General features: G+C 41.4%; 1 protein-coding gene across 1 annotated transcript in view; it reads right to left on the bottom strand.

Moving 5' to 3' along the window:
• Positions 1-12,312, bottom strand: part of ADGRV1 (adhesion G protein-coupled receptor V1) — a 444,163-nt gene that overhangs the window by 307,779 nt on the left and 124,072 nt on the right. The window contains exons 61-67 of the mRNA XM_059695089.1: positions 10,354-10,477; positions 8,084-8,222; positions 7,722-7,907; positions 7,221-7,453; positions 5,668-5,816; positions 4,748-4,946; positions 2,682-2,901 (exon numbers count right to left, since the gene is read on the bottom strand). Of these exons, the coding sequence (XP_059551072.1) occupies positions 2,682-2,901; positions 4,748-4,946; positions 5,668-5,816; positions 7,221-7,453; positions 7,722-7,907; positions 8,084-8,222; positions 10,354-10,477 (1,250 nt within the window). The remainder of the gene's footprint in view (positions 1-2,681; positions 2,902-4,747; positions 4,947-5,667; positions 5,817-7,220; positions 7,454-7,721; positions 7,908-8,083; positions 8,223-10,353; positions 10,478-12,312) is intronic.

Raw genomic sequence — 12,312 nt, forward strand, 5'->3', positions numbered from 1 at the left:
AAAGAAATCTGAATACCTAGTCAGTTTTCATTATCACAGGATAACAAAAATATAGAAGTACATATTTTTAAAATATATACTAGAGAAATATAAAAAAAATTAAATATATGAATACAACACTATCTTGCTATGTGCACAGGTTATGTCAATCAAAACCTATTTGAATAATGAAACCATGTGAAAAGTCTGCTGGGTGTGCAACCTCTTCTAAATCTACTTAAATAAATTCCCAGTATAAAATGAACAGAAACTTTCATAACTTGTTATAAGAAACAAAGAAAGTTTCTATGTTATAATAAAGGCATTTTTAAAAGTTTCTATAATTTAAAATTTTATGCTTCTCAATATTCATAAAGAAAGAAAACTGGGCACTAACCAGTTTGGCTCAGTGGATAGAGCACGGGCACATCCCCAGTAGGGGGTGTGCAGGAGGCAGCTGGTCGATGTTTCTCTCTCATGGATGTTTCTAACTCTCTTTCCCTCTCCCTTCCTCTCTGTGAAAAATAAATAAAATATATTATTTAAAAAAAAAAAAAGAAAGAAAGAAAACTGGGCACTTCTGTTTGCTTCTTTTATCTCTCATCAGCATTGCACACAACTGATCCTTTCCTTTTTCTTAAAATACTGTGTCCTGTCTCTCTTGACTTACATGATGCTCACACAATATAGGCTATCCTAGTGTTCCTCTGCCTTTACTTCTCAATCTTTGCTGGCTCTCCTTCCTCAGACCCCCAGAGGCGGGCAGCCTGGGGCTCAGGTCTGTTTCCTTCACATCTCGTTCTACACCCCTTAAGCCCCAGAGTTTCAAATGTCTGCATTTGTGTCAACACCGTCCCTGTCTGCAGCCCTAACCCCAACCAACACTTGCTCATCCCCCTCCTTTTTTGACCCCTCTATTGGGATGTCTCGTAGGTATCTCAAATGGACAGGCCAAAACAGAACTCTCGATTTTCCCCCAAGCAACTGTATTTCAGTAAGCAGCACTATAATATAACTGGTTGCTAAAACTAACATTCCAGCAGCGACCCTCAATTCTTTCTTTTCCTCAGCCTCCACTAGTCCAATGAGGTGTTCTTCCAAAACATACTCAATGTCTATTCACTTCCGGCTATCTCCACCTCCGCCCTTGTCTGAGCTGACAGCTCTGCCCTGGACAGTACAGGACAACCGCTTACTAACTGCCCATTCTGTTTCCAATTCAGCTTCTTGACAGTCCATTTGCCTCACAACTGTCCTACGTGAGCTATTTAAAATGACAACCCAATGACATTGATATTAGTGCCTTCCTTAAAGCTTTCTAATGGCAACCTATTTGCACTTGGCATAAAATCTTTAACTTGCTTCAGGGGGTTCCCTGTGGTCAAACACCTACTGAGCCTGCTGAGCTATCCTGTGCTGTGACCCAGCATCTCCAGGTCCCCAGACATGGACCTCTTCAGATCTCAACATGCCAGCCTTGTAGATCTGCACTGGCTTTCCCTCTCCTGGAACACTCATCCCTCCAACAATGACAGAACCACCCGTTTCTCATCCTTCAGCCTTCGGTTTACAAAGCACATCCTCACCATCCCATCTAGAGTAGCTAGCAGGTCATGTGCAGTTGTGAATCTATTTCACATTGCTGTAAAGCACTTAGTCCAGGCGTCCTCAAGCTATGGCCCGCGGGCCACATGCGGCCCGCCGAAAACATTTATCTGGCCCGCCGGGTGTTTTTGCTGCTGCTGCCTGTCCTGCTTAGCAGCCAACTCGTCCCAGGCCCGCAGTGCGCATATGTGGAATGTCTGAGGGACAGTGAACTGGCCCCCTGTTTAAAAAGTTTGAGGACCTCTGACTTAGTATCATCTGATCATCTTTCTTTTATTTATTTGCTAACTATTCTAAAAGTTATATGAGAACATGCCCTAACCAGTTTGGCTCAATGGATAGAGCGTCGGAAAGGTCCCAGGTTCAATTCCGGTCAAGGGCAGGTACCTTGGTTGCAGGCACATCCCCAGTAGGAAGTGTGCAGGAGGCAGCTGATCGATGTTTCTCTCTCATCGATGTTTCTAACTCTCTATCCCTCTCCCTTCCTCTCTGTAAAAAATCAATAAAACATATGTATATTAAAAAAAAAGTCATATGAGAACAGAGACAAGGTCTTGTTCACCAGCATGTTCTCAGTACCCACAACAGGGTCTGGCACCCTGAAAGCTCTCAACAGATACTTGTTTAATGAATGCATCTACTGGAATCCATCCTTTAATTTCTTACTTGCTCTCAAGAATTCCCTGAGGTCAGCTGTCATACATTTTTATGCGCTTCACAGGACTTAGAAACTGCTTTACACCTACTAGGTGATTAATAAATATTATTGATTTTGAATAAATAAATGAATATATTTGAGGAAAAAGAAAATCCAACACCATACTTAATTATCAAAAATTATTTTTAAGCTCAAACTGGTTTGGCTCAGTGAATAGAGCATCGGCCTACAGACTGAAGGGTCCCAGGTTCGATTCTGGTCAAGGGCATGTACCTTGGTTGCGGGCACATCCCCAGTAGGGAGTGTGGAGGCAGCTGATCGATGTTTCTCTCTCATCGATGTTTCTAATTCTCTATCCCTCTCCCCTCCTCTCTGTAAAAAATCAATAAATACATATTTTTTAAAATTATTTTTGAAACCATGAGAATAATAACTCTACCTGAATCTCTCCTGAGAGTCCTCCAGTCCGCTCCAGCACCAAGGGTAAAGTCATTGTAGAATTGGGATTAGAAAGAGAAATTCTGCTTTGATTAAGAAATCTTACAACACCGAAGGGAGAGTCACTCTTGGTGATTGTGATTCTGCTCACTAGGTGGCGTCCAAGGACCGCTCCACCAGTAGCTCCAATGAGCAGAATTTCAACAGGCTCTGCAAATTCACTGCATAGGAAGAAAGAGCAAATCTGTGAATCTAAGTACATGAAAATGCTTCTAAAATCCAAATAACTAGTCATTTTCTTAATTGGTCATTCAAGGCACAGTAGTCACACTCCAAGTAGGAAGAGGAGGGTGATCAGCTAAAGGCATAAATGATTCACTTCAATATTATATAACCTGGGCTGGTTAATAGATCTTTTCCTCTTTTTATTTGCTGAATGCATCTACATTCTGATTAGACTTTTCAAATCTAAATTAATAAAAATTATTATTCCTGTATTTGAAAAAAGTAACATATAATTACAATGGTCTCCCAATTCCTTTTCCCTGCCCCAGTACATCCCCCCCCCCGCCCTAAATTTTATCACGTGTTTTTCAATGGTCACATGTATATTCTAAAATTCTATTATCAGTGCAAATCATAGGTAAGGAATGGAACACAATATTCATGTTTTATGTATGCCCATATTATAAGTAGTCCCCCCATCATTTCTGGTTTTGCTTTTTCTGGTTTTAGGTACATACAGTCAAGTGGGGTCCAAAAGTATTAAATGGAAAATTCCAGAACTAAACAATTCATAAGTTTTAAATTTCATGCCATTCTAAGTAGCATGATGAAATCTCCCCCTGACCCACTACATCCGAATTAGGACACGAAACATCTCTTTGTCCCACCTTCAGCCACTTAGTAGTCATCTCAGTATCAGATTGACCGTCTGGGTATCACAGTGTTTTGTACAGTAAACCTTATCGCAGCCTAATGCTGTCACAATGCTGATGTTATTCACCTCCCTTCATCTCATCATCTCATCATGTAGGCATGGTATCAGCTCACATCATCGCAAGAAGGGTAAGTAGAGTACAAGTAAGATATCTTATTACAGTATCCTATATAATAAAAGCCTAATATGCTAAGTGCCCGGTTATCCGGTCATCTGTTCAACCAATCAAAGCATAATATACTAATGATATGCTAAGACCACTCACCCGCTTGCTATGATGCACACTGACCACCAGGGAGAAGACTCTCCAACTGGTAGGTTAGCTTGCTGCTGGGGTCCAGCCAATCGGGACTGAGCGAGAAGGGCCGGACACGCCCTGGAGCCCTCCTGAGGTCCCTCCCCAGCTGACCAACCTCCCACAACCCTCCTTGGCCCTGATCGTGCACCAGTGGGGTCCTTCGGCCTGGCCTTGCCCTCTCGCAATCCGGGACCCCTCGGGGGATGTCGGAGAGTTGGTTTCGGCCCAATCCCACAGGCCAGGCCAAGGGACCCCACTTGTACATGGATTCGTCCACCAGGCCGCTAGTGTTATTATTGTTATTAACACATTGCGTACCGCATAGAAATCTCTAAGACATATGCCAGGGACCGCACATTTTTGGGCAAACTGCACGTTATTTAAATCATCATAATGCACTTTAGGTGTTGTTTTTCAATAATTATAACATTTTTATTTACAAAAACAATTAAACAATTAAAGTTCCTAGTACTTTTTTAACGTATGGTACTGCGTAAAACATTTTCCTCTATGAAGAGGGACCAAACAAAATTTACAGAAGTATCTAGATTCGCTCCTTTTTCCATGGGTGTGAAAAGCGAGAACACTAGTGAGCGGTCCTTAACAGGTGGCGCGCGAAACACGAGAAAACTCCTGAGTGGTACGAATGTGTTAATCTCTTACTGTGCCTAATTTATAAATTAAACTTTATCCCAGGTATACATAGGAAAAAAACATAGTATATAGGGTCGCAGACTATCTGCAGTTTCAGGCATCCACCGGAGGTCTTGGAATATATCCCCCGAGGATAAGGGGCAAGTACTATATTCTCATTTCACTAAATTGTTACCTTTCATGGCCATCAGTGATGGAGACATTTATGAAACTTAAGCTCTGCCCATGCTGAAATGTGACTGAGTCCCCATGCAGTAGATAATCGACGCCAGGAACTGCAGAGGAGCTCTGAGAGGTGAACTCAGCTGTCACGCGGCCGTGTGCTCCATGCAGCCTCACCACTGGAATCATGATCATCCCGACATCTTCCTCCACTGTAAGAGGCATTTGCAATTAACTGGTATGTCAGACAAAGCAAGTAACATTTATAAGATTCAGTCAAATTAAGCATGGCCATTAAACATAATGGTACAGTGCAAGTACTCAATGTGTCCACAATTCATTTATCACTTTCAAAAATGATTGGTGAAAATCTCATGACTTATTTTTCTTGGAGAAATGTAGTTTGCCAGAAGTTGAAAGTTATGGCAAACAGTCTAAGTTAGAAATTAAATGACCTATGTAATCATCAGTATAGGCATTCCTCCTCTCTGTGCCACATACAAATAAATGACAATTTATTAGAAGTGGATATTCACTGATTTCTAATCCACAAAGAAAGTTAAACATTGTATAACTTAAAATGTATTCATAAAATCATTTGAAATATGAATATTTCAATACTTCTAAGGTTAAACACAACTTTTTAAAATTGTTTTGTTCCTAACCATTCATCTTTGGCACACATAAGTGAGGTTCAAGATTGCCCAAAGGTATCTCAAAATATAATTTTAAAATAAATGTGTAAATATATAAATCTATAAAGGCATATACAAATACATATAAGGGTATACATGTACATGTACATACACACACACACACACACACACACACCAGAAACTTTACGTATGAGAATTCAAACCGATAATGTCGAGCTCAAGAAATCTATAATTCAGAAAGTGGTGGTAAATTTATAAACAAGGTTACTGAACCTACCTTCGAAGGCAGTATACCTTGGGTCAAATTCAATGATGCCCTCTGCATTATCATTTGTCATTATTATGATTCTGACCATGGAGATGTTTCCTATTTCAGGAGGCTGATCTACTTGAAGTCCATTTTCTTGGATGGTAAAATCATACCCTCTTGCAAAGTCATAAAAATAAAATAAAATAAAATGAGTACATAATTTCCAAGCATCAACTGAATGGTCCTCTTAGCTCCTATAACTTAGTCCTATTAAGCAATTTAATACTTTTTAAAATTCCCAATACTAAAATGCTTTTTTTCTCTCCCCTGAAATGCTGTTTGAAACAGATTTCTGTGCTGCTCGCGATTATCACTGCCTGCATGAAGCCAGAACTAATATAAAGTTATTAAACTGAGGCAATGGGGAGATAACAGAACTATAAGGAAATTGGGAAGAAGTGGTCGTAAAATAAAACGCTGGGGCTAGGAATGCACTGCTGCACACATTCTACAGTAATGGACCCAGAAGGCAATGGGCATCAAACTGCAGTGCACGCAGAGAGAAGCCAGCTGGGCTGGACAGTCACGGTGGCAGGCTGAGAGCTACTTCAAAGAAATAATGAGTGTTGTGCCACTGAAGAAATTTCAAGCTAAATCTTCAAGATTCAAGAAAATATTTTAGTATCTATGGAAAACAATTACAAATCAATGCCTCTGTTCTTTAATATAGATGGTAGTTTATTTATCTAATGTCATTCATGCAAAGGAAATTTCCTTTTTTAATATATTGATATTATTCCCATTAAAGAAAATTTCTGACTTTATATCATTTTAATCCCTGAAGCTAAAAAATGGCACTAAACCAGTGTAGTCCTTCTTTTAATTTCCAAATTCTATTTACCTGGTATTTTTACCCCACCTACATTTCAAAGGGTTGAAAGCTGGTTAATAGGATTATATATAAGGCAAAATTTTTAAAAAGGAAATTAAAATATTAAATGATCAGAGAATGAGATGGCCTCCATATGGTTCATTCTTGATCTTCAACGGAAACACGGTGCACATTAATGACTGGCCCTCTTTGACTCCATGTTTTTACCCCCTTTAAAACTGGTACTGGGAAAGCAAGCATCTACCTCATTCACCCATGGAGAAGATAGGACAGCTTTCATTGACTCCAAGAAGAAATCTCTCACTCCAGCCCATGCCCAGGTACAGAGACGGGGGAAGCAAATTCCCCAAGGCCAGCTGAAACTTCAACCTAGAGAACAGTTACTCTATTTCTTCACCAAATTACTCCTGCCCATGCCCTGTTCAATTCTATGGCTGCCCAGAGTGACTGCATGCAACAGAAATACATACTTTCAACTTCTGGGGTGGGGGGAGTTATATTTTAAAACAATGCATAGTGAAGAGTCTTTGTCATAATTTCCTACCACACACAGTCCTAATGTCACATAAATCCTTGGAAGAGAAGGGAAAGAACTATTTCAGTTTTGTATTAACCCCTACACAACCTAGCACTACTTTTCCTTTCTTCCTGCTTTGCTTAACTTTCCCACTTTTCTCTTTTACTTTACCTTTCGAGGAGTTCCACTTTTGTAATTACTAGAGAAAATTCCTCAGGGCCTTCAGGGAGGCTATCATCAAGTATTTCAACCTGCACGCTTTTCGCCATCTCCCGAGCGTCAAAGAGGAGCTCCCCCGGGGCGGGGACAAAATCCACGCCTGCCTCCGCGGTCCCACTCACTGTCTCATACCAGAGCCTCACGGGACGGAGCGATCCACCCGAGCGGATGACTGTGACGTTCGCCTGCAGCCAGAAGAGGTTCTTTTATTTGACTTGGATGATGAGCCTCCCAGACAATACTTAATCTTTATGAACTCTAATTCGATTTACTAGGATTATGTTGAAATTATAAATAGATTTATGAAAGTATGGAAATGATAGGTCAAAATGACATCAGGAGGAAATGAATCAGTTGGTGAAAACTTCAGAAGAACAAGGAAACGCGTTTTAAAGATCACTACAAGATAAAAAACACACCGGTATTTCCAATTTTAAGCATTTCAGACTCTACCCTTTGTGCTTCCTCTGACACTCGAAGCTGCTCCTGTGAAAAGGCGAATCGGCCATAGGGAAGGTCACTGGCCACCACTGTGATATTGGCGGTGCTGCTGGCCGCACTCAGTATTCCCCCCTCACTGACACCAGTGAGCCGGAACTCATAGAAACACTTTTCCTCAGGAATGTCATCATTCAAAGCCTACAGAAGGACAGAAAGGGCCATTCGCAGCTAAAACTATAATGTTTAAAGAAAAATATCTATCAGATAAGTAACAACAACAAATCTGGGATATCAACCATCTCCCACCACCCACCCACTAACCACACACAGACACACACAGCAAAGGGCACAACAGAAGCCAGTAACATTAATACCTGGATCACTATAATTGCTGCAGACTGTCCTTCTCTCATTGTCAGTTTTCCTGATGTTTCAGCAAATTCCCCCATGGATGCGGGGAAAATCCTCCAATACACTGTGACCTCCCCCCAGATCGCTGGGCCACGAACCAGGCTACAACAACACACACATATATTCAATACAATTTTTACTGAAGGAACTTTTCCTGGATATTTGCTCTCTTTCAAAAATAAACAATTGTCATTTATTTCAGAAACATTATGCATTTAAGTAACCCTATCTATCAGTTACATACCACAAGAAAGTCTTATACTTCCAAGATAGTTAAGAGTCAAAGAACTGAACGCATGTAAATCTACTTGACAAGAATACTAGCAAAAGCTGAACACTAGAAGTGGAAGATCTAAAAAAAAAACATTTTAAAGTTATTTACAGATTTTTCACAAAATGTCAATAGCCTAAACGAAGTTCTCTAAAGGACAGAAATATTTCACACATGCAATGCTAATGGACAAACTTCCAAAAAGGTAGAGTTTTCATTCAAATTCAGCTACTTCGCTGTTAGCTGCTGTCCCACTCCTCATGAAAAGATTTGTAATAAAGTCGCCTAAAGCATCCCATCTATCGACACTAATAAAAGAGAAAAATGGTAATTGGCGTACGACGATACCCTTTTCATTGGCTAATCAGGGCTATATGCAAATTAACTGTCAACTAAGATTGGCAGTTAACTGCCAACAAGATGGCGGCTAATTTGCATATGTAGGCACAATGCAGGGAGGCGAAAGGGAAAGCAGGAAGAAGCCCCCTGCCACTGACAGTGATCGGAAACCCAGGGGGCAGCTAAGAGCTGGGGGGCAGGGCAAAGGCGGCCCTGGGGCCACCTTTGCCCTGCCCCCCAGCCATGATCGGAGAATCAGGTGCCTTTTCCGCCCTGGCCAGTGATAGCAGGAAGTAGGATGGAGCCAGCGATGGGAGCTGGGCACGGTCGAAGCTGGCAGTCCCAGGAGCTAGGGGCCCCTTGCCTGGGCCTAAAGCGAAGCCCACGATCGCGGGGCCACTGCAGCTGCGGGTCCCCGCTGCCCGGGCCGAACGCCTCAGCCAGAGGCATCCTGCAGGGGCAGGGGCGGAGCCCGCGCGATCGCGGCGCCCCCTGCTGCCACTGCAGGTCCCCACTGCCCAGGCCGGACGCCTAGGCCAGAGGCGTCAGGCCTGGGCAAGGGGCCGATCCTGCGATTGGAGGGTGATGGGGTCAACACCTGAGGGCTCCCAGTATGTGAGAGGGGGCAGGCTGGGCTGAGGGACACTCCCCCCCCCGCCCCACACCCAGTGCACGAATTTTGTGCACTGGGCCCCTAGTATATATATATATAAAAGACTAAGTGACCTCCAACTGGTAGCTATGACACACAATGACCACCAGGGGGCAGATGCTCCAACCGGTAGCTATGAGGCACACTGACCACCAGGGACAGATGCTCAACACAGGATCTGCTGAGCTGCGGTGACTTGGTAGCTGCAATTCTCGGGTGATGCACCCCGGAACCAGAGAGAAAGGAGCCCAATTCCAGGGTGTGTCACCCGAATACCGCCCACTCGCAATCTGGGACTCTTGGGGGATGTCAGAGAGCTGGTTTCAACCTGATTCCCACAGGCCAGGCTGAGGGACCCCACCTGCCGGAGGGACCCCACTCACTCCGCAGACGCCCTTCAAGCCCCGGCGCTGCCAGCCAGGGAGGGACTACTGGAGGTTGGCTCCAGGGCATGTCCAGGCCGTCTTGCCCAGTCCTGCTCCGCTGGCCACCTTCTAATTAATTTATTTTCAATTGGCATGAATCGTGACTAGTAGTTATATAACAAGCCCTAATTGTAGAACACTTAGAATGCTTGATTCAGATGATTTTCTAAGGAACAACTTTGCAGCTGAGACACACAAGCTTACAGAGATGAAGTAATGCTCATTTTACATAGCTGGTGACGGACGGAGCTAAAAGCACAGATCTGATGTCAACTCACTGCACTCTCCTCAGAATGAGTTGTGCAAATCACCCAAGAAACGTCAGAAACCTCCTCAAGATCTGACTTCAACATAAATCAGAATGTGTCTTCAATTTTCACTAAAAATGTATTCTACTTTCCACAGGACGTCACCAATACATAAAATAACAATGCTTGAAGAATATGCATGTGTTGAGAACAATGTATTTAAGGCATAAAAATGCCAATTATTTACACAAAACTTCAAAGCCCCATCCCAGGCAAAGAAAGATTACAACGTCCTTACCTGATGATAGCAGTCCCATTATATTTTGCTGAGGGCTCCCCAATGAGGATGTGCCTGGAGGACGGTGCAATCCCAACTTCTCCTGAAGCTCCCTTATCTCCCCGAATGATTATTGATGCGCTACCTAAATTGACAATGATAGACAGGGTGTCCAAAAAAAATATACACACTTTGAATGATTATAAAGTCAGTGTTTATTAATATGCAGTTAATTTTCAAAATTAAGTGAGTTATCAGCTGTTAAAGTGTGTACACATTTTTGGGGACACCCTATACATACAGCTTATGTAGCAAACACAAGTATTCACTGAGTATATGCCTGCAATGTTGTAAGTGTTTTGCATATACTAATCTTATGAGTTAATCCTCATGATAATCATATAAGTTAGATATTAATATATCCTCATTTTACCAATGAGGCATTGAGGAGACTGAGCAAATAACTTGTCCAAGATCACATTTTAATGAAAGTGGGCAATAATTCCACTATCACTCCCACAGGAAGCAAGTGGTCTTCTACCATTTGCATTAATTCACTTCTACAGTAACCACTTTGCAGCTCACTGCAATTGGCTATCTGGCTATGTTTATTATCTATATGGCAAAAGGAAGAATTCTTAAAGTTACCTTTTATTTTTAATTTTCTGTCTATTATTTGCTTATGAGCATTTATAAAAATGTGCCAAAGAGTCCTACTAATCTATAATAATAAAAGCATAATATGCAAATCGACCGAACAGCTGAACAGCTGAACGACCGTTTGGACGACCTTCCAGACGAAGCTGGGGCTGCGAGGGCCGAGGCAGCCAGGGCTGCGAGGGCTAAGCCCCTTGTGTGAATTTCGTGCATTGGGCCTCTAGTATAGAAATAAAAACTATATTAAATAATTGGATATTCATATTGTAATTGGGCAGTAAGTCAAAGAAAATGGTTTCTAGAAGCATACGGGGTTTCATGAAACAAAGGAATGGATTACTGTACCCTCACTTTCTTTGGCAATGAATTGATGAAACCAAGAGTGGTTTGTCATGTGCAAATATGTCACAGTAAGAAATATACTGTGAATTTTTTATATTAACAAATGATTTACCCCGATACACTCTAATACAGCTACCCTAGGCACATACAGTGATGCTCTACAATTGTGAGAATTTCCTTGATCATGCAATTCTATTTTTTTGGCCACAAACCCTTGTACAGGATGGAGTTTTTGATGGCAAAAAAGGATATGTAAGTAAGCTTTCATCTTGAAGTTGCTGGACTGTTTTTCACGGTTATTACTGTTTGTACCACAATGAAACCATTTAGAACCATTAAGCCTTTCTCTCCATATCTAAGAAACAAACTTTAATATAGACCATAAGCAAATAAGAAATATGATGCCTGTTTCTGAAATGTCAAAATATCTATGTAATTACTTCCTGATGAAAATAAGAATAGATGAGCTGGAATGGACATAATAAGTTTTAAAGAAATGTTTTATTATAAAAGTAATATATGATCAGTACAAAAATATATAGAAAATACAGGTAATCAAACACCACTATTAATATTTCAAGTAAATCATTACATATTTATGACATGCACATGAGAAAAATGGGATTATATTAAACATGTTATAAAGCATGCTTTATAAACATAACAATTACCCATGTAATTAAGTGTTCTTAATTTGTAATGTAATTAAGGCCTTTTATACCTACTAGAGGCCCGATGCACAAAATTCGTGCAAGAGTAGGCCTTCCTTCCCCCGGCTACTGGCACCAGCTTCCCTCTGGCACCCGGGACCCGGGCTTCCCTCACAGCCCCAGCTTTATCTGGAAGGATGTCTGGTCTAATTAGCATATTATTCTTTTATTATTATAGATTCTTTTGAATAGTTGCATAGTATTCTGTTACATTTAATCAGTCTCCTACCTGGTTAAATGGATCATTTAGGAAGCTACATATTTTATTCCA

Source organism: Myotis daubentonii, chromosome 4 (genome assembly GCF_963259705.1).
Source record: "Myotis daubentonii chromosome 4, mMyoDau2.1, whole genome shotgun sequence".
NCBI classification, from domain to species: Eukaryota; Metazoa; Chordata; class Mammalia; order Chiroptera; family Vespertilionidae; genus Myotis; species Myotis daubentonii.